The 23,672-nt window shown below is 40.4% G+C and overlaps 1 protein-coding gene across 11 annotated transcripts in view; it reads left to right on the top strand.

The window, feature by feature from the left end:
* GLCE (glucuronic acid epimerase) overlaps positions 1–23,672 on the top strand; it is a 145,035-nt gene that overhangs the window by 105,165 nt on the left and 16,198 nt on the right. Inside the window, exon 1 of one of the 11 annotated variants that reach the window (XM_042856543.2) lies at positions 4,563–4,614. The exons of 9 other annotated variants lie outside the window; for them this stretch is intronic. Coding sequence is in view for 1 of the 2 variants with exons in the window: in XM_005300699.5 (XP_005300756.2) it covers positions 13,717–13,763 (47 nt within the window). In the remaining variant the exon portion in view is untranslated. Of the gene's footprint in view, positions 1–4,562; positions 4,615–13,536; positions 13,764–23,672 lie in introns of those variants that run through there. One more of the 11 variants, XM_005300699.5, reaches the window with a different exon arrangement.

Below are 23,672 nucleotides of genomic sequence, written 5' to 3'. Positions count from 1 at the left end.
TGCTCTCATATTCCAAATTCCTTGGCATGTTTGTTGCTGGTACAATTCAAGACCACTCTTCCTGAATAAACGACCTGTATACAACTAATGCAAGTACTTACTTAGGTCTAGATTTGGTGGCAGGTTGTCCGTTTTTCCATAAATTATGGGTTGTGTTCTGTAGAGTGTGTATACAGTAAAGCAGTGGTTCTCAACCAGGGGTACATGTACCCTCCCCTGGGGGTACATAGAGGTCTTCCAGGGGTATATTAACTCATCTAGACGCTTGCCTAGTTTTACAACAGGCTACATAAAAAGCACCAGTGAAGTCAGCACAAACAAAAATGTCATACAGACAAAATGAGAATGTAAGCAATTTTTCAGTACTAGCGTGCTGTGACACTTTTGTATTTTTGTCTGATTTTTGTAAGCAGTTTTTAAGTGAGGTGAAACTTGGGGTACACAAGACAAATCCGACTCCTGAAGGTGGGTACAGTAGTCTGGAAAGGTTGAGAACCACTGCAGTAAAGCATAGGTGAAAACAGTGCAGCCCCCAAATATTTGCATAACTAAGACAATTTTAGTTCTCTCATAGGGTCCTAATATAAGGTTTGTAAAATATGAAACATTTGGCTGTGCCTGACAGAGCTGCAAATGGACATGGCAAAGATTCAAATTAGAAAAATGTAAAACTACTGTACATAGAGTTTAATAGCAAAACCAGCAGAGCGGAAAGTCTCGAAGATCAGGGAAGACTACAGGTTGATCTAATTAGCAAATTATTAAAACCTGAATCTGGACACTAAAGAAAATGTCCTTCCAGACAGAGAGGTCATGGGAGATGTGTAACCCCAATGTATATCCTACATGGGACCTGCCTCTTATTTTGAGCTAACATCCTTGACCGTCAAGCAGACTGCCTTCTCAGAATGGTTTGACATAATATAAAAGTTTTATGTTAGCTAGCCAACTTAAATTCCTAGCGGCCAAAATGAATTTAAAAACTAGCATCCCTGTAATATGTTCCACATTCAAATGCCTGTTACATCCCAACCCGGCAATTCTAAACTCAGATCAACTGACTGAAAGTAATCTTGCAAATAACAAGAACGTAGCATTAACAGTGGTCAGAATATTTCCCCCACAAAATTCCTTTCATTGTTAATTTTGTCTCTCCTCCCGAAGTCAAAAAGCTTTACTGCAAAAGTCTTAAAACTTAGGATACAATGAGCTCAAAGCACATACAGTGGGGGAATTGTCTTTATTCCACAGCTCCTATTGTTATAAAGAACAGAGGTTGAAATCCTTTTGACCTTTCTTTGGACCTCCTCTTAAAGTCATAATTCTGTTCTCTGTCTATTGGACATTAAGTAGCTGCTTCCTTTATAACCAATTCATTGTAAGGAAGTTAGTTTTGTCCCTCTGCGTCTGAAACTGTTTTGCTATCAACTGACTTTCAGCAGATTTTTATAACCTATCATTTGTTCTGTCTTCTAGCTTTTCATTAGTTTTTTTCTGAAGAACAAAAGCAGTAACTCTAAGAGGATACTGTGCAATCTTGTACCTTATTACATATGCACTTTCATGGGGCATATTGTGAAATATGGTATATAAACTGTTCCTGTTCTGTTTTTGTGTAAAAGATAGATCTGCCTTTGTGGTGAGTTTTCAATAGAAAAGAGGATTTGAATGTTATCTTAGTCTGTTTCCTACCCAATGCTTGGTGCTCCTTTGGCTTGCAGGATATGAAAAACTGTAAAAAGGGAATGTGTCCTAACCAGATCTGTCAGTGAAGTTAATGCTGGAGTCTAAACAGAGTACGGAGTACCAGACAGGGCTTGTTTTCAGGAATTAAAGGGAGAAAATGCAGTATCCCTCCCAAAAATAGACCGATATAACATAGGTGGAAGAATCCATTGTTAAATGCTCATCATTTTAGCTCTTGGACTTTCTCTGTTCAACTATCTAGAACTTGGCCACTGTTTACTGGTATGTACACTTTTTTACATACCAGGCTAGGCCTTAGCAAGCAAGATTTCACAAAGTGACGCACACTTTTCACTTTGTTTGAGCTGACTGTTAACTCAGTACAATACTTGTGGTGTTCCTCTAGGACGCTGGCAAATTGCAGTTACATGTGTTCGGTGTGAATATTAAAGCCAACAAAAAGGAATCTTTACCCTTTGCTGAGCATGCCATGAGGTCAAAGTGGGAGGTGAATAAAGTCTGCTGCTGAGCTCAAGTTAATTTGGTTTTGTAACCTTCCTGTTTGCTTTTGAAAATAGTCCATCTGGGAATCATAGGTTCATGCTTAATTCACATTTATCAGTGATAAGGTTCAGAGTCACTGCCAATATCTTGTATTATGTACTCTGAGAAGAGAGGGAATATTTACAATTGTTGTTTTATCTCATAATTGAGAGCTAGGGGGGAAATACATCCATTGGGGTAAGTAGCAGCAATCAAAGCAGCAAAACCTTCAGTGGAAAATAGTTTTTATAAACTTTTCCTATTTTATATTCTTCAGTGTTCTGCAGACCATTCTCTTTGAAGATATGTAATTGGAAGCAGCAAAAATTCACTGAAATGTTTAATAATTCTGCTGCTGATTAAGTGTCAGCCATAGGTCTTTCATGCAGCACCATCTGTACAGAACTCCAAAATTTGCTAAGCAATAAAGGCATAGTCAACCAGTTATTTTAGATATTTTAAGTTGACTTAAGACAAACTTTCCAATATTTCTTTGACTTATTTTATGTATTGTATGAGAGAATAAAAGGAGGAAAACTATATTTTCAAATTATACAAGTATATGGTCTCAAATTACTTAAGCTGCAAATAAGGTAACTTTCAGTGGAAGTGTCACACAGCCATGTGCAATGTTGCACTCTGTGTGTGTACTACAAGATCTGTATTCATCAACACACATCTTGGCACTCTTTTTATTATCTTGGGGAAATGAGAAGCCCAAGCCCAGAGAGAGATGGATACAGAATAAGGAAAATGGAAACTTCTTTTCCACCATGAATATTGATTGATAAAAATCTGTTTTTTGTGATATTGTAGCCCATGGTATCCTGGATTTACTGCAAGAAATAGCAAGCTAAATTAATCATCCAGAAATGGTGAAAGTAAAACTGAGGGGGATTACCTCCAACAAATAGACTAGACTGACAATATATTGGAGCATGTGTATAAAAACTGCCCCTGTGTTTCAAAGGTATCACGTGTATCGTATTTTTACAGTGTGAGACCTTTGTCTAATGGGCATTGGCCAAAGCAATTTCCCTTTTATACCAGCATTGTCCCATTTGTGCCTTCTCCAGCAGAGTGATCAAAATTTAAATTTATCTCCGGTGTATTGAACACACTTCTTGCATCAGATGAATTTAGCCCCCTGATGCTTGTGAAGTGGCAGCAGGACTTGTTGGATCAGTGTTTGGAGGGTTAGCCACATTGCAAAACTTTTGATCTCCAGCAAAAAGTTCAGGCTAAGGTAATAAGTTTCCATTCTATCAATAGCTTTGCTAAGAGAACATGGACGTTGCCAAGACAAAGTTGAATGCTCCAGTCTACTCTGGCCCCATGTGCGTATGCATTATGACATCAATGTGGTGTTTAACTACATGACCACATACTTTTTCTCCAATATAATAGAATATGTACAATCTTGCCCATAATCTGATAGCATAATATCGTATAATGTTTTTCCATTTTTATATACCTGCCCTATATTCCGTGTCCTAATGGTCCAGTGTATCTTTGACTTTGGCTTAACCAGTATCTTCTCTCTAAGGTGTGTATATTTTAATTATATAAGGGGCAGCCACATACGATACACTTGCTTTTCAGCCACCAGCACAGCCTTTTAGATCCAAATCTGTGGCTGAGTCATTCAGCTACAAAGGTAACATAGCTGAAAATGTTGGTGGCCTATATATGCCAACACCCTGTCACCATTACTGTATTATGTTTAATACACAGTATGTTGTGTAAGGATGTTTTATGATATACTTGTCACATAAATATTTGAGCTCAACGTGCAGAGCTCTGGGCAGCACTAGGAGATGTTACGTATCTATGGTTGTAGAATAAATTGTATTGTATGAGAAATGGCAGGTGACTTGGTTATTTCTGTATCATAGAGCTCCCAAATGGATGATTGCTTTAAACTTAAAAAAAAAAAAAATTATATATATATATATATATATATATATATATATAAATAAATTTGTGAACGTAGATCACTCTTGAAACATTGAGCTCAAAAAGCTAAAATTAGGGGATATTATGGGCAACCAAAAATGGAGGTAGAATGGAAACCATAGTGCCCTGCTGAACTGTCCGTTGCTAGCACTCCTACCATAGTATACGTGCAGGAATTAATTCAAGAATGACTCCATCCTTCCTCCACAAGGGGGAAGATGGGGAGTTATACCAATTTCAAATTTCTCTAGCCTCTACCCACACTGTTAAAGGGAGTTCACAAATAGGGCTTGACATAATAATCTGTAACAGTTGCCAGCATGCATGATTAAATGTGACCTGTGCAAAGACTGCATAAGTATAATAAGTGGCAGAATCATAGGGCACAGCGTAGACCCAATGAAGCCCCAACGTTTGCAAGGATAAAAGGTGAGACCACTCAAACTGACAAATATTGCAAGCCATTTTTACTGAAGTAAAAGCTATTTGCTTCCTAAAGCAACTAACCATTCATAGCAGCATGTGATTTGATTCTTTCTGAAATTTAATTTCAAACTAATCAGCAGTAATCTGCAGCAGACAATTAAAATCCTTAGGAATGGCTGAAGGAGGTGGTTTAGACACTTGACCTTCGTATCTAATGATCGTTCGAACTTCAGAAGTCTCCTGGTAACTAGCCTTGAAAGACTTTGCTGTTTTCAGTGTGGTTGTAATCCTGTTTGTTCCATGATATTAGAGAGACAAGATGGGTGAGGTAATACCTGATATTGAACCAACTTCTGTTGGTGTTGAGACAAGCTTTCAAGCTTATTCAGTGGTGTTCTTCAGGTGCTGTTGTTAATTTCCTGTAGAATTACTTGGGATGTGAGTTGACAACCGATCTGACCACCAGTACGCAGCTGTTATGCTGTCTTAATGTAAAGAATGCATCTGCCAGTTCATCTGATTTCCATGGATTTTCAGCTGAAAGGAGCAAGAATGAATAACAGGGTTTGGGCCAGGGTACGTGTCACTGGAGGAGGATATGCTTGCTGGCTTTGACCTAAGGCAAGACTCCTAACTCTCCTGCACTTCCTTATGAGTCCATGGATCAGGTGCTCATCTATTTTTAGTAACTTCCTTACGTGACGTGAGACGATTGTGAAACTGCTCATTGTTTCCAGTCAGCTCCCAGGGTGGTTTTGAGGAATGCAGAGTGGCTGCTACCTATAGATCCACAAATAAGCTATTTCTCCTTTCTTGCATCTCTGAAACGTCCAGTAGTCTTATGTAGTTGTGTCTCTTGTCTCTTCTTAGCTACCAAAGGAGATGGTGCAATTTGTTTCACCCAGCGTGGATTGATTTAAATCAAGGCAATTTTAAATAAACTATTTTAATCTTTTCCATTTGTACTTTCATTTTTTTTTTGAAGAAAGATGCATTCTCATTGGTTGGTATAACTATTAAAGCATATTGATTTAAAACTAAATAGAGCCTTTACACCAAATTTAGTGATCTCTTTGCTACCTCAGAGGATACATTATAACTATAAACATTTATTTAAGCAATTACATAGCTCAATATTTTCAGGTTCTTATTAATTGTACATGTTTAGTATGTTAGCAAGTGGTGAATGATATAGTGCTTATTTACTAGATCAACTTTTTGCTCATGATGTGTGTCAAGCTGCATTAGGATGGTACCTGGAATTTAGACAAAGCAGCATATACCATTTATTTTTATTAAACAAAACCTTAAATGTTTTGGCTACATAAAATTATCAAGACATGTTTCACATTTACAAATGATTTATTAAAGGAACAAAGGGATTAACTGTAGTCAGTGAATTAAACTGATGTCAGGTCAGCCTGGAAAATTTTTCAAATATGCCTTAGTGAAAGTGACTGGAGTTTAAATTCCTACCTGCCTACGTCTCTTGACAATGAGACAGCCTCCTCGGTTATGGCAGTCCAGAGCAGGTAACTACTGTACAGTGACAAAGATGATGTGCCAACTAACACCAAAAGAAATTAAAACACTTCTTAAAAACAAGAATGAGAATTTGTTTGCAATTTTACCTGTCTAATGAAAGGATCCTGACACCTGAAATAATATATTACAAGATATGGTGAACGATTTTGTTTCCCTGAGAGGCTAGTTACAGTGATTAGAAATTGCTATCTTGAGACTTTTTGGCATTTAGTGTATTACAGTTTTAAAGCATAAAATGAGAGGGTGATGAAACTGTTTCAGCTTTGCTTAGGCTTCTGCTTCGTCTATTTGTTTGGTAACAAAGGTGCAGTGACTGGAGTGAAATCCCTGCAAGCTGCATGGACACTTTTCAAAGACACCATAATAGAGGCTCAACTTAAATGTATACCCCAAATTAAAACACACAGTAAAAGAACTAAAAAAGAGCCACCGTGGCGTGGCTTAACCATGTAAAAGAAGCAGTGAGGGATAAAAAGGCATCTTTTAAAAAGTGGAAGTCAAATCCTAGTGAGGTAAATAGAAAGGAGCATGAACACTGCCAAATTAAGTGTAAAAATGTAATAAGAAAAGCCAAAAAGGAGTTTGAAGAACAGCTAGCCAAAAACTCAAAGTAATAACAATGTTTTTTAAGTACATCAGAAGCAGGAAGCCTGCTAAACAACCAGTGGGGCCCCTGGACGATCAAGATACAAAAGGAGCACTTAAAGGCGATAAAGTCATTGTGGAGAAACTAAATGAATTCTTTGCTTCAGTCTTCACGGCTGAGGATGTTAGGGAGATTCCCAAACCTGAGCCGTCCTTTGTAGGTGACAAATCTGAGGAATTGTCACAGATTGAAGTGTCACTAGAGGAGGTTTTGGAATTAATTGATAAACTTAACAGTAACAAGTCACCAGGACCAGATGGCATTCACCCAAGAGTTCTGAAAGAACTCAAATGTGAAATTGTGGAACTATTAACTATGGTTTGTAACCTGTCCTTTAAATCAGCTTCTGACTGGAAGATAGCTAATGTAACGCCAGCATTTAAAAAGGGCTCTAGACGTGATCCCGGCAATTACAGACCAGTAAGTCTAACGTCAGTACCGGGCAAATTAGTTGAAATAGTAGTAAAGAATAAAATTGTCCGACACATAGAAGAACATAAATTGTTGGGCAAAAGTCAACATGGTTTCTGTAAAGGGAAATCATGTCTTACTAATCTATTAGAGTTCTTTGAAGGGGTCAACAAACGTGGATAAGAGGGATCCGGTGGACATAGTGTACTTAGATTTCCAGAAAGCCTTTGACAAGGTCCCGCACCAAAGGCTCTTACGTAAATTAAGTTGTCATGGGATAAGAGGGAAGATCCTTTCCTGGATTGAGAACTGGTTAAAAGACAGGGAACAAAGGGTAAGAATAAATGGTAAATTTTCAGAATGGAGAGGGGTAACTAGTGGTGTTCCCCAACGGTCAGCCCTAGGACCAATCCTATTCAACTTATTCATAAATGATCTGGAGAAAGGGGTAAACAGTGAGGTGGCAAAGTTTGCAGATGATACTAAACTGCTCAAGATAGTTAAGACCAAAGCAGACTCTGAAGAACTTCAAAAAGATCTCACAAAACTAAGTGATTGGGCAACAAAATGGCAAATGAAATTTAATGTGGATAAATGTAAAGTAATGCACATTGGAAAAAATAACCCCAACTATACATACAATATGATGGGGGCTGATTTAGCTACAACTAATCAGGAAAGAAATCTTGGCGTCATCGTGGGTAGTTCTCTGAAGACGTCCACGCAGTGTGCAGCGGCAGTCAAAAAAGCAAACAGGGTGTAAGGAATCATTGAAAAAGGGGATAGAGAATAAGACGGAGAATATTTTATTGCCCTTATATAAATCCATGGTACGCCCACATCTTGAATACTGCGTACAGATGTGGTTTCCTCCTCTCAAAAAAGATATACTGGCATTAGAAAAAGTTCAGAGAGAGGCAACTAACATAAGGGGTTTGGAATGGGTCCCATATGAGGAGAGATTAAAGAGGCTAGGGCTTTTCAGCTTGAAAAAGAGGAGACTAAGGGGGGATATGATAGAGGTATATAAAATCATGAGTGGTGTGGAGAAAGTGAATAAGGAAAAGTTATTTACTTGTTCCCATAATATAAGAACTAGGGGCCACCAAATGAAATTAATGGGCAGCAGGTTTAAAACAAAAGGAAGTTCTTCTTCACATAGCGCACGGTCAACCTGTGGAACTTCTTGCCTGAGGAGGTTGTGAAGGCGAGGACTATAACAGGGTTTAAAAGAGAACTAGATAAATTCATGGAGGTTAAGTCCATTAATGGCTGTTAGCCAGGATGGGTAAGGAATGGTGTCCCTAGCCCGTTTGTCAGAGGGTGGAGATGAATGGCAGGCGAGAGATCACTTGATCATTACCTGTTAGTTTCACTCCCTCTAGGGCACCTGGCATTGGCCACTGTTGGTAGACAGGATACTGGGCTGGATGGACCTTTGGTCCGACTCAGTATGGCCGTTCATATGTTAACAATGTAATACTTAGCTTAAAAAGCATAGTAATACTTTTGTAAGAAGTTGCTAGATTTTGGAGTTTGTGCCGTTAACAAGTGTTTTAATAGCCTAATCCATCTGGAGAGCAAGTAGATTTATTACTTTCTGCTAAATGAGCTCATAATCACGACAGCAATTTCCACTAACTCTGTCTTTCCCAGTATGGCGCATAAATATGGAAAAAAATATTGAGAAAATTTAAATGCGTTGTAACAAAGCTTTATGTTAAATTCTAATTCAGTAGAATGACTAAGGCATCGTAGAGACAAGGTGGGTGAGGTAATATCTTTTATTGGACCAAATACTGTTGGTGAGAGAGACAAGCTTTCGATCTTGCGCCGAGCTTTTTCAGGTCTGGGAAACAGTGTCTTGCTGCTATATACAAGTTGGAATTGGTTCTTTTAGCATGAGTAGTTTAACAACAAGGTGGGTGAGCTTCCTAGACATGAGGAAGAGCTCTGTGTAGCTCAAAAGCTTGTCTGCCACCAACAGAAGTTGGTCCAATAAAAGATATCACCTCGCCCACCTTGTCTGTCTAATATCCTGGGACCGTCACAGCTACATCATTGCACACAACACAGACATCTTATGCATTCTTACTTTGATAACTGAAGTCCTGACTTTTAAAAATAGGCATGTAACTGAACGTCTGATTTGCACATCCATTTAGCACAAATGCACCCACAAGTGGGGTATTTGTGCACATAAGCTGAATTCAGGTTGTTGGCCGTGTAACTCCTGTAGGTGCCTCAGGCTCTGTCATCTAACCTGAAATGTTTCAGTGATAATGTAGATTTAGGAGGACACGACTGAACTTTGACCTAGATCAGTTTTTTAAAATTAATAAAATCTGATGGGGAATGCTTTCAAGAGTCTGTACAGCATGAGTGGGGTTGAGAAAGGAGGGAGGGAGACAGACAAACGCCCCTACAACTAACACTTAAATAGGTCTTATGTTTGCTGTGTTAGCTCTTTATTGTTTAAAACCCTTCCTCAGGTTGTGTATCTTGCTCATGACATTACTGCTGCACAGATAAGTTGGCTTCTGCTGCATGAGAAACCCAGTAATATTGTCAGTTGTCAAGTGTAGAAAGATAAAAACAGTCTAGCAAAGACTATGGTTTAGATGTCAAAAATTCTATTACAAAAGAGTTTAAAGTAATATACAGAATTATTGTGATATATTAAATCTGGATAGAAATTATGAAATTCTATAATGTAAAACTAATGCTTTCTTGCAATTATAAAGACAGGTTATCTACCATGAAACGTCAGTGATTTGAAGAATATTCTGATGTGAAAGGAAAAATGGGGGGGGGGGAAATGAAACCCCCACCCTCATTTGACAAAGTTGTTACTTTGTCCATTCCTCTGCATCAAGGCAGAATCAACTTTATTATTGATTAAACCATTCCTGCTTACCTTTACAGACTAAGGATAGACACACATCTGTACTGTGTGCTGCTGTTTATTTTTAGTATATTGTATATGTATATGCATAGTGCAAAAATGTTGCAATTTGACTTGGAAGGTAGTTTGCATATATTGCCTGTTTGATAGCCCAGCCTGTGTTAGCTGTCTGTGCTTGTGTGCACACAGATGTGCTTTTTGTCAGAACTGGAAGAAAACACGAGGGAGCTTGGCCCTGAAGGGGGCCAGGGTCTGAAGGGAATGAGTGAATATGCTTTTTCTAAGGTGATCTAACCTTTAGTTCTCACCAAATCTGTCTAGCCAGGAGCTAAGTGTACATGAAAATGGTATCAGTTGTGCAGTTTTACACCAAAGGAATGATGCTCAAAATCTTATTAAAAATATGAATATTCTGAGTGTGGCTGGCATTGAAACGAAATAAGGAATCCGCTGTTTTAATTAGGATAATGATTACAAATACACTGATATAAAATTATAGTAAGCTTTTTTAAAACAACTCCTCGTCACAGCACTGTAATGTAAATAGACTTCTGTTCTAAATCTAAGCAGTAGATGGAATTTGTTGAACAATAAAGGAAATTATATTAGGCTCTAGTCACATTAGAGAATTATAGGGTATATTACTGGACACTGTCATTTTACTTTACAATTTAGATCTTCCTTTCACGTAATATACAGATGGAATATTGCTAACTGCCATAATTAAATAGTAAATCTATCTTGGAGTCAGCCAGTGTAGAGTAGTGATCTAGATTCAATTATGTTAGGCCTATTAATTTGTATTTGTACAGTATTATAATTTCTCAGTACAAAAGGAAACCATATGTATTGTTCACATTCTCTTCTGATTTTATTTAGTCAAAACATATTAAAATGCTAACTGCATATAGATTAAATGCAGATTAATTATAATTAATGTAGTAAATTAGGCGCTTGTACTCAAACCAGTTTTCACAGATTAACGTTCAACTAAAACAGACTTCCTACTAGATATTTTAATGCCCCTGCCAATGTGTATATTTATTAAAATAAATGCAGCCATATTCTCATCTATTTCTCAGTTCTGCCTATTTCAGAATTATAGTTCTAGTTTTGTTGCATCATCTGCTGCTGTGGGAATAAATATGTTGTGAAGCAGAATTTGGCAAACACTCATGAAACCAATTCTAGTAACAAATTATCTTTAATTAGCTTTCGAAGGGCAGACTTAGTGTTTGAGAGCATTGCAGAATTTCTGTCAGCGAGGCTTCATAAATACTGAAAAAAATCTGGCTTTCAAGGCTTAAGTAAACATCAGTGGTACAGAAGTACAATGGAGTTTTTATTAAATTATTTTCCTATGAAGGAAAATGACCACAACTGAGGCAAACTGACCTGTTTCTATAGTATTGAACATGACAGCTTAAATATACATGTTCTGCTTCAAACTTTTTTCTTTACTCTTAGGTACCTATAGCAGTATTTATTTTTTCCATTATTGTGATCAGGATATCTGTTGCACCTTTGAGACTAACAGAAGTACTGGGAGCATAAGCTTTCGTGGGTAAGAACCTCACTTCTTCAGATGCAAGTCTTGCATCTGAAGAAGTGAGGTTCTTACCCACGAAAGCTTATGCTCCCAGTACTTCTGTTAGTCTCAAAGGTGCCACAGGACCCTCTGTTGCTTTTTACAGATTCAGACTAACACGGCTACCCCTCTGATACAGGATATCTGTTGGAATTCTAGTCTGTCAGATTTATTTGGTTGCTAAATTGTTATTGGCTTTTGTTTTTCTTCGTATCATATTTAACATATCTAAGATGGGCTGTTACTGTTCAGGTTTTTTTTCCCCCCTTGACTAAATAGTTTAGCCTGGTATAGAAGCTTCAAAGTAAATTGGTAGCTTATCACTACTCAGCAGAAATCCCCGGTCTTCAGTTAAAATACAGTCTTTCTTTATACGTAGTAAACAGAAGGTCAGTGTACTGAACTATTCTGAAGTTTAAAAATCTCGGTGGGCAACTTATTTTTGACTGTTTTTAAACACATTACTTTTTAAACTGAATACTCTAATGCATTACCAACTGATATAGCCTGTTTGGAAAATGTAGTTTGTGCTTCATGCTTGCTAATGTTTCTCTGCTTTCTATGCTGAAAGACTGCTAGAATTTAATAATTTGAAAAAGCTTTATGCCGGGGTGGCCAACCTGCACCTGAGAAGGAGCCAGAATTTACCATTGTACATTGCCAAAGAGCCACAGTAATAGGTCAGCAGCTCCCCTGCCCCGCCTGCCAGGCGCCCCGCCCATCAGCGCCTCCCCTCCCTCCCTGTGCCTCATGCAGGACGCAGGAGGCTCTGGGGGGTGAAGAGAAGAGCACGGGTGTGGCAGGCTCGGGGAAGGGGGCGGGAAGTGGCAGGGCCTTGGGGGAAGGTGGGAAGAGGGGGTAGGGCCTGTGGCAGAGGCAGGGATTGAACAGTGAACATTGGAAAGTTGGCACCCGTAGCTCCAGCCCCGGAATCAGTGCCTATGCCAGGAGCCGCATATTAACGTCTGAAGAGCTGCATGCGGCTCTGGAGCCACAGGTTGGGCACCCCCGCTTTATGTAATCATTGAATTTAGTCCATTCAAGAGTGATCCATACAATGTTAGGGAAAAGAACTGGAGCACTAAAATAACCCATTGCCTGTGGTTAGCAGAGTGCCTGGGAGTGCCCTACAAGCCCATGCTAAGCAGGGGCAAATGAAGTGATTGTAAAATGCTGGAAGCTGCCATCACCTTATCTACACTATGGCTCCTGCTCTTGCCGGTGAATTTGTGGCAGCACCGGTGGGATTTTTTCCCATTAACTTCCTAGCCTGGATACAGCCAACAAAATCTTTGGGGGTGAGGCAGGAGGTGATTTTTAGATCAAGTGGGCACTGCAGACATTGCAGACGTGATGGATGCCAGATCTGGGAGAAGGTTTCATACCTGTTGGCAAAGTGTTCAGACTATAGCGGTACAAAGTAGGGCCTCTTGGTGACCTCCGCCATAACAAGGCTACACCTCTTCGAAGAGCTATTTCTTGGCATGCAAACAAGTTTTTATTCTTGGTAGAAATGCTTATGTAATCATTCGTTTGGTTACGCAAGGATCCTTTGAGAGAAGATGCGGTGAGCGGGGGAGCTTGTGCTCTGCCTCAGTCTCAGTGCCGAGTTGCTTCCAGAGAAACCGGGCTTCGGTGCAGAGATTTCTGGAAGAAGGGTTTGCCTGCACACTGTTGTGACCGGACTATTGTGTACTTGTAAGAGTCTGCGTGCTTTAGTATACCCAGACTCCCTGTCACTGGTTTTTCCTCCACTGGAAAGCTGAGCTCCATAGCCCCAAACATCTGTTGCGTCCAGGCAGAGGATGAGAGACATCGGGTTCAGAATGGGACACTAGTATTGGAAGAAGGGGCAGCAGTATTAATATTTCTGAAACGAGATGGTGGGGAATTGGGATCAAAAAGCCAAATGAAGGGATTACTGGAAATCCGATCTCCTACTCAACTTGCTATGAGGAGCTGCTTCTTCCACAAACTCTGAGCCTTCTGGCTGTGACTGAGCAAGCAAGAATGAGCCTGTATTTGGATGCTTGTGGCATACGGCTCTTGGCAAACAGGTGATTTATAGCTGGGATCCTGTGTGCTTTGCTTTTCTGTGGCTGGGGAGTTGGGTGCTCCAAAGCCTAAGTGTTCATTTAAAAAAAAAAAAAAATCTAGCCTATATCATTGTGAAGAAAACCTTCCAAAACGCGCATGACATGCCAAGGAATGGCATATTGTCTGTAGTAATGATAGCTATAAGGGAGGTGTGAACTGCCGTGTTCATCTCAGTGGGGTGGTGCCTGGGAAACCACCAGTGTTGATCATTTCATTGCTGAGTGTTTTAGGAGAAACATTCAGTTAATGTGCTTTACCCCACAATCGCACACTGCCTCCCACCCTTTCCCAGGCATTCAAAGCCACAGCTGTCTTCTCCCCAGCTCCCAAAACCTCCAACTTACCCTTGCTTTCTATAGTGCCACTGTGCGTTTTCAGCCGACAGGTCTGCATCCCATTAAAAATGTGCGGTCAGTATACAATTAACTATTGTGTTCAGTAGCACGAGGAACTATGTACTGACTGTATTCATGTTCATATTCGGTTTTTTTAATGGAGGTATTTTATCTGAAAGCTGCCCTGGAATCTCCAGTATGCTGCACTGGAATGCTGTGAAATCCAGCCCCCACCCCGTTGCTGCCTAATTTAGACCATGCTTGCCCAGGAGTGACCTACAGAAGGTCAATGACCAGTTATGTAGCTATGTAAACATTATGGTGATGGCTTCCTCAGGGTAACTATACACAGACCTGCTACAGTAGCTCCGTGTAGGAGTGGCACATGTTTGGATGAAGAGAGAATCCCCCAGCACAAAGTCTTGCAAAGCAGCTATCTAGAATGTGAAAAGGATATTTGCTAAATAAAAAATAGATACAGCTCCTTTGGCTGATTCATTTTCTTGTAGAGTTTAATAAGCTTGGTCTCTCTAATTTCCCTTTTCTTGTACAATATACCTTCCTTTCTTAACTGCAGACGGTTCACTATAGCTACAATCTGTGAAGGAGAGTAGTGCAAATTGACACTGCTCTTTATCCACCAGTGAAACCTTCCCCCTCAATTCTACATCTCTGCATCCTCCTCACAAGTGAGAATTCTTTACATTGAATAATGAGGAATCCTGCATCTTTAATGGCAAATATGATTGGGAACAGCTTGTAAGGTGAAGTTGTCAGAATTACATTAGCACTTCAAACTAGCTAGTACAGTAGCTGGCGGGGGCGGGGGGGCAACTTGCCCTTCTTAGCATATATCAAGGCACACTGAATTTACAAAATGATAACCAGGTTCTGTATTTTGAAGGCATGTCAGAACTGCAAACTAAGGGTTTTGGCCAGCAAATTGCAGGATTTATTTTGCTGCATTTACCGGATAGTGAAGTTTTGTAAGGAAGGTAGAACAAAATTGTCTTTGAGTAGCATTGCAAGATTTTTCTGTAGACCTGAACTGTTTGGTCCTGTCTGTTTACCAAATCAATTTGTAAGTTTTATTCTTCTATTTGTCTTTTTCTATGACTAATCAGTTTTTTTGTGAACAAATAAAAAAGGAGTGTGCTGCCCTGCCTACAAACTGTTTCATAGTTTGTATGTAGCATAGTGAAGGTTGATAATGGACAACTTTATTTTCATTATTTATTTATTTTTTTTAGTGCTGAGGGGGACTTGGATTCATCATCTTACATGGTAACAAAGTCCTTTTCTGGGACATTTTTCTTGCCATCTAACATTACTTTACAAGAGAGCTTGTCATTATGATGTGTCTTGAGTGAACGGGCAATAACTATAGCCCTGACCTTTATCATAAATAGACTAATTTCTTACCGGAAAGTTCTTTTCTTATTCATCATTCTGCACAATGGGTTAGTCTGTTCTGACTTACTGATCTTCAGGGACATCCTGCTGACACTGTTCATGCAAGTAGCCTAATTTGGAATCAGCTGAGCTATTTGCTTGCATAAGGTGAGCATGGTTAGGTACTTCTGTGGAATTCTTTGGTACTAACACCTCTCCTCCATCTGAAGGCTCCAGTTCAAGGCCCTGTCTGCACTAGGGGGCACTTGACTGGTATAATCTACCACAAAGAGCTCCTTGGGCTAGCCTACACTATAAAAGCTTTGCCAGTTTAGCTCTGCTGGCAAAACCCCCTTGTGGAGACACTGCTTGTTCTGGCAGAAGGAGGTCTTTGGCCTGTATACTTAAGCCGCGTATACTAGCAAACGAACTCTTGCCAATATAAGCTGTCTACCTTGGGGTTTTTGCAGGAGTAGCTATGTGAGATTTTAAAGGTGAGATTTTATTTTTTTTCACATGCCTGATGGATATGCCAGTACAATTTTGTAGTGTAGACCTGGCCCTAGTGTGGACACCAATTTATACTGGCAAAGTAATGCTTTTACTGGTAGAGCTTATTTTTTTCTCTCTCCTCTGTCTTCTCCCTCCCCCACCCCCCAACTGAAAAAAGCTCTACCCATAAAAGCACAAAAAGAAGAACAGGAGTACTTGTGGCACCTTAGAGACTAACAGATTTATTAGAGCATAAGCTTTCGTGGACTACAGCCCACTTCTTCGGATGCATAAAAGCACAGTTTTTCAGGTATAACTGTGTCTATATTAGGGACTTTGCCAGCACATCATATGGGTTAGGGCTTGCTCCTGTTCACATCCTGACCGACGTAGGTGTGCTATCAGAAGTCTGTCATGTAGACATGGCCTAATTCCTCCATATCAAGCTTTTCCCCAGTTACATCCTGTCAGGCCTTGGAACAAAGACACCCTGTGACATCGACTCATGCTGTCAGGAGCCTTCTTTAGTCCAGGAGACAGAATGATGAGTAGACAGTCTAATAGGAGGTGAGGGGTTTACATGATGTGTTTAAAAATCCTTGCCAATAATTGGCTAGGACCTGACTGAAAATGGAACCAAAGACTAGTTTGCAGTTTTCAACTAAATCCATCATTCTGATGAAGTTTACACCTTAATTAGTTATCCTGACACCTTTTTTCCCCCATCCTAATGCTTCATTAGTGTTGAAATTGCCTTTGTAAACTGGAGCTTAAAAGATTTTGTTTTAATTCAGAGCAACAATAGTTCCCTAAAAAGTCCCTCCATATTCTCAATTTTTAAATGCTAACAATTTGGGTCAAAAGCTGGGTCAGTGTTTTTGTGCGCTGCTCATTCTTTCATGGGATTGTGAGTTGTGTGCCAAATCAGAACTCAGCTTGCCAAAGCTGTGACAATGCCTACCCTCTGGTCATTCCAGACTTCTGAAAATTTACAAGCTGCAGTAACCACTTGAAGTCTGATTGTTTGTTTTTCCTCATTATTTCTATCTTGGTGATCCATCATAAATCCCCAATATTGATTCACTTGGGTCACTCTCTTCTGAGTGCCAGTGTTTCCTCCCAGAATCCTGTCTTTAATTCTTTCGCCAGTAGTCTGTTTTGTAAAAGATCTCTCTCCTGCTCCCAGAGCATAGGATTTCTGTGCCCTTGAAGCCCTGAGAAATGCATACAGATCCACAATTATTTTCCACCTATCTTCAAGGCCTTTGCTTGGATACAGTATATGTCCATCCAAGTTGAGGACTCCTTTCTGAGCCTATCTGCTGCTCCTGCTTAATCATATGGAGGTCTGCATTTAGTTATACAAGGTGCCCGTCCTTTTCTTTGCAGCTTCGCACATTCCCTCACTCCCAGCCTCAACTGACCTTCAGAGCAAGAGACCAGGTGAAATCATGGCCCTATTGAAATTGATGGGCATTTTGATGCTGACTTCAGCAGAGCCAGGATTTCACTCCAGCGTTCAAACGTGTCACCTGAGAAGCCATGCTGACCAGTAGACCACTGTGGCGGCCCATCCTCGGTGGGAAGGTTTGTGATAGCCATACACAGACATCCTTTTCCTTTGGGCTGTTGTGTGACAAAGTGGGACTGTTCTTAATGTTTCCTCTGAATACTGTGTGGGTGCCTCAGTTTCCCCTATGCATTTCTTAAGTCTCCAGTGTGCATAAATGGCTGACACTTTGTATCCTGGCAACAAATGGCTGGGACCCTTCCCCCTACAAGGGAATAGCTAAAGGTGAACAAAGAGATCAGGTGACCTCCTGGCCCGGGAAAGAGACAAAGGCCAGAAAGGAGGGGCTGGAGGGGGTTTCAGTTTGGAGCTGGCTGGGGACGGGGAGTGAGTGCAGACGGGATTGTCTGGCTCGCTGGGCCCCAGAATGGACCCGGCTGAGGGGTCCGGTTCTCTGTACCTATAAGCTCTGTTTTAGACAGTGTTCCTATCATCTAATAAACCTCTGTTTTACTGGCTGGCTAAGAGTCACATCTGACTGCGAAGTGGAGTGGGGGTGCGTGCAGGACCCTTTGGCTTCCCCAGGACCCCGCCTGGGCGGACTCGCTGTGGGAAGCGCATGGAGGAGCATATGCTGAATGCTCCAAGGTCAGACCCAGGAAGATGAAGCCGTGTGAGCTTCTTGCCCTGAAGACAGTCTGCTCCATGGGAGAGGAGGCTCCCCTAAGTCCTGACTGGCTTTGTGGGGCACAGTTCCAGAGCATCGCCCGGGGACTCCGTGACACGGTGTCACTGGGAACTAGCACTATTGACTTTTGTTCTTCCCTAATGTCATTCCCCAGGGAGACCAGCCAGGGCAGGTCTTTAAATTGTTCAGAAAAAAATTGCCGAGGACCAAAACGCCCTGGAGAATAGGTAACTTTTTATTCTGTGCTTGTAGCTACAGGCAAAGGGACTTCCTCACAGATGTCCACTTCTTGCTGGACACATTTCCATATTCTCATGGCTGGTCAGCAAAACATCCTGTGCTTTTTCGCTTGCTAGGATCAATACATTTGGAATACAAATCTCCCTTGTTTGGCTGGGACACGGCTGCGCACACACACATGTGGAGCTGTATAAGGCAGGCACCTGCCCTTCCCTATACACGTTCTGCAGCAAAATGTTCTCTTTTGGGGCCCTGTCTTCTGGGTTAGCGAGGCACCTAGGACGACTGTCCATAGCTTGCGGAGTTGGTTTTGAGCTTTCCCTTTCTTTGTGTGCATCCTTTCTCCAGGAAACATCTATTCCTGCTTATTCTGCTTTCTCGTTTTCTTTCCCTTCCTTTGGGTAATGTTTAGTTAACGTTTAGTTATTGCTACCCAGTCCAATCCATCTGTACTAGTGTCGTCCAGTTCAGAAAAGATCTTGCCTGCTTTCTTCTGCTACTGTTCCCTAGTTGAGATGCTAACCTGTCCGTTTGATCTCTAGTCAATAAATTGCTCTGCAAAGGTTGATCTAGAAATATGTTTAGTCCTGCAGTTTCTCAACTGATTTGAAGAGCAGATAGCTAGACTTACTGGAGGCTCACATGTTTAGCTGCTTCTGATTGTTGCCTGTTTGCTGTTCTGGGGTGTGCCGGTCTGGCCTGGGGTAACCTAGTCAAGAAAAGATTTAGCCAGTAAACATGTCTGTTAGTTCCTGTATATTAATCTGTAGGTAATGAGATGAAGAGGCTTGAACAAAGGAGCATCTGCAAAACAAACTGTTATAAATATGTGTAGGATTCCTGCTGGAGCCCTTCTCATCCACCAAGCTTGCTTTGGATTGGGTTACCGCTGTAGATAAAGTCAGAGGAGTTGATGGTTAGAGGCTGTGAAACAGTTTACATCCTCCTTTGCCATGATCTCTTTATAAATAGGTCTTTTGTGTCCAGTGTACAGGGAGACCTGACAGCAGCCTGGACCCATGAGCTGCTTACCTTTAGGTGATTCCAGGGCAAGGTGTCCTTGCATATTAGTTGTTTGCAGTGTTGTAGCCATGCTCATCCCAGGATATTAGAGACAAGGTGGGTGAGGTAATGTCTCTTATTGGACCAACTTCTATTGGTGAAAGACGAGCTTTCAAGCTTACACAGAGCTCTTAAAGAATAAGATATTACCTCACCCACCTTGTCTCTCTAGTTCCAGGGACCAACACGCTTACAATAACACTGCATTAAATTCTGGCATTCTCAGCCCAAGGTATAAAGTGACTCCTCATTTATAATTCATAGCACAGAGTACCAAGACTTCTTTGCTTGCAGACTTAATTAATATAACAGTAGTAGCAGGAATAGTTGAAGTTTTAGTTTTTCTTTAGCCTAGTTTTTTATTCTTTGTATTCAAAACAAAGAATGTTGACACTTCATTTGTGTGGTCAAAATAAGTTGTATCCATTAACGTGTTTGAAATTGACTAGTTATTTTCTCAATAAAATATTGTATATTGCCTTGCATATTAATTAGGATTCTGTGAAGTAATTTTTGCTTCAACAAGAATATACTGAACTTTCAGAGGTAATTTGGATTCACTATATTTTTAGAAACTTATTCTTTAAAGGTAACTTTGTTCCTCTTGTGATAACACCTAAGGACTTCAAGTTGGGGATCAGAGTCCCCATTGTACTGGTTAATCCGAAGACAAATGAGAGGGGGAATTGGTCACAATAACATCAAACAGATGGGCATAGATTAGTTGTAGGTCTTAATAGTCACAGGTAGTAACGGCTTTTAACAGCTGAGCAGTTGAGTGTGTGTCAGGCTGTTTAGAAATGCTTGCATTTTGCTAATACCTAGAACTCTAATACTAATGGAAACTTTGGAGAAAGACAATCTAATCTATACCTTCAATTATGGTGTGAGAACTCTCAGTACACATCCAGAGATTCTCCTAGTATACTCCAGCAAAATCCAGGAAGACCAGACAGAATACCCCTGATATACAGAGGCCTGGTCCATACTAACCCCCCATTTCGAACTAAGATACGCAAATTCAGCTACGTTAATAAGTAGCTGAATTCGAAGTACCTTAGAACTTACCACGGGTCCAGACGTGGTAGGCAGGCTCCCCCGTCGATGCCGTGTACTCCTCTCGCCGAGCTGGAGTACCGGCGTCGACGGCGAGCACTTCCGGGATCGATCCGGCATGATTTATCGCGTCTAGACAAGACGCGATAAATCAATCCCAGAAGATCGATTGCTTACCGCCGGACCCGGAGGTAAGTGTAGACCTACCCAGAGAGAGCAGACCCTCCCATATCTGCTACCTTATTTTTTAAAAAAAATCCTGAAATAAAATGTATTCCTTTATATAGCATAATGAAGAACAAAAGGCACAATTTCAATTTAAAACAATCCTTTGTAGGTCTGCTTTACATTATTGAGACTTGTACAGTTATTGGTACATCCATTTACATCTAGTGTGTACACTTGCTTTAAAGATTTAAGGAATGTCTCAAAGTGTAGATGTCTATGCAAGTTCAGAGAATGTTTGTGTTTTTGTTCTTGGTAACTATGGGCATTTGTCTGACAACTACATTTCTCTGCCTTTTGCTTGTTCTGTACCCAAAATCCTATCTCTGGTTTCACAGGTGGTTGCTGTGAAATTGTCATAAACCAGAATTGTGACTTTAGGGGAGGAGCTGAGGAGTAGTTCAAAAACAGTTACCTTTACATGTTAAATATTTTTCATAGTAGAGAAACGCATTCAGAAATGAAAAAAGCAAGGGAGGAAAGGGACTTGTTGGTTGCAGATATTTGATCTGTTTCTTAACGTGAGTGCTGGATGCCTCTGGTTTTGTGGTGTCTTCAGCTAATGTTCATAAAGATTGCATGTGTTTTTTAAATACCATTTTGGGGTCCTATTTAACATGGTGTTTGGGGGGCTAATTACAAATATTTTTGTAGTATTAAACTTGGGCTAGAGCAAAACAAAAAATGCTTAATTCCAATATTAATGTTCCATCATTTTCCAGTCTTGAGCGCATCAGGAATGCTTTTCCCCTTGCAATGTGTTGCAAAGCCCACTGATGATATTGGAGACTTCCATTTGTTTCAATGGGCTTTGGATCAGGGCCTCTTCATTGCACGATGAAATCGAATATGATGGTTCTTCCAAAATGTTTCACTTTTTTCTTTCTGAATCGTTCTAGGTAAAATATACTGGCACCAGGCAGCCTTTCCCACAAAGCTTCATGGGCTCTTTAATCCCGAACGGCAGCAGTGCCTAATCCTGGCTTCTGAATGGAGGTGAACAGTTGTCACTGTGATCAAATATGCTCACAATCCTGGACTGCGAACACCGTTCTCTTCCACTTGTGAGCCAAATGCAACTTGGGTCTCCTCTCCAAGTGGTACCTAGAAGATGGTTAGCCATGCCATTGCTGCCCATCTGAGCTGTCATTTTAGAAGAATGGTAGGCGTCAATCTGTGTGACCCAAGTCAAGGGAGGCCATATTGCATAGGCAACAACTCAGAGTATTGGTGGTATAGGATGACAGGTCTTGCTCATGACACTAATTCTGGCATACCCAGAGAATTCTAACCAGAAAGCAGGCTGAAGATGATTTCCTTCTTAATGATAAGTATTTTGAAGTTTGATGGTTGGCTTTTGTCTGCTCCCATCCCAGAGGTTACTTGCAGCTTGCTGTTGGTCATCTTACAAAAATGTTGGGTTTAATTTAATACTTCATGCTTCTGTTTTTCACCGGCGGATCTCAGTGCTGTCACAATAGTAGGAATCCTCTCCATTAAGCAGAGTGAGGATCTGAGGATCCAGGCGCCCAGGATCGCGCCTCAAGTTGGTGGAAAAAGTTGAGCAGAAATTTGCTGTGCTTAGTCCAAGTCCTCTGCTCTAACCAGCAGACGTGCTGCCTCCCAATGCACTGGACACACACAGATTAAAACAAAGATATTCTATAACTGGGGGACAGCTGGGCCTATTCAGTGCCATAAAACGACATCTAATAGTCTGTTTAAAATATGCAGTAATAAGCACGTAAAAATGTATTGAGCTGTTCTCCCCCTTCCCCCCCATAATACAGATGGCTTAACTAAATGTAAAGTGTGCTTTATGGCTAGGGGTGAAGTATAGGAAATACTGTTCTCCATTTAAAAGTGAATTATCTCTCTGTATAAAAGAAGCAAAGTGTACTTGTTGAGGTCATCCTGAAAGCATCATCACTAAAAATTATCTGCTGATGCAGAAAATTAAATTTATTCTTATGTTAGCATTTCCATAAAAATACAATTATATACAAATTTATATTCTCTAAAAGCTTGTAGTAAACTAGGCTTTCAGGAAAAGAGGACACTTATCTTTTAAAGTCCAGTTTCAGATGGCCAGATGGTGCTTACAATATGGAAGTATAAAATTAGTGAGGTGATTCATTTTCTATTTTAAAAAAAAAGGCAACCTGAAGAAAGAACCTTCCTTGTTGTTCATATCATTCGTGCATATTTGTCTGTCTGCAGAAACTACAGCCATTGCTGCAACATTTCATTTAGTCATCTGAGGTCGATTCAGAGAGTTGTGTGAATAGTCCTTAGCGGGGTATGTGTGTGACCGTTATTTTAAATGTGAAATTTAACCACCAGCTCTGTCTATTCAATTGTGCCTCAAAGAATATTAAGAGCTAACATACTTATTTCGGGTTTCAGAGTAGCAGCCGTGTTAGTCTGTATCCTCAAAAAGAACAGGAGTACTTGTGGCACCTTAGAGACTAACAAATTTATTAGAGCATAAGCTTTAAGAAGTGGGTTGTAGCCCACGAAAGCTTATGCTCTAATAAATTTGTTAGGTCTCTAAGGTGCCACAAGTACTCCTATACTTATTTCGCTGGGTATTCCTTTAGGTTCCTTCTGTAGTTGCCCAAAGGCAGTACATAGTGCTACAACTTTGTACAGTTACGGCATTTATTAAAATGTTGTGGGCCAAACATTTTCTGAATTCAGAAATAAACTTAAGAACCCACAAGCCATTTTTCATATTCCTCAATTGCAATTAAACCATTACTTTGTTTGTGCCACCAGATACAAGAAATCTTATCATGTTGTCATCCTGATACCTTCTTAATGCTGATCTCTGGGTGGGAGTGCATACTTCTTTAGTACACCAATCAGC

The sequence above is a fragment of the Chrysemys picta genome, chromosome 10 (genome assembly GCF_011386835.1).
Source record: "Chrysemys picta bellii isolate R12L10 chromosome 10, ASM1138683v2, whole genome shotgun sequence".
NCBI classification, from domain to species: Eukaryota; Metazoa; Chordata; order Testudines; family Emydidae; genus Chrysemys; species Chrysemys picta.
The sequence above is the reverse complement of the archived record's forward strand: the minus strand, read 5'-3'. Positions and strand labels throughout refer to the sequence as shown.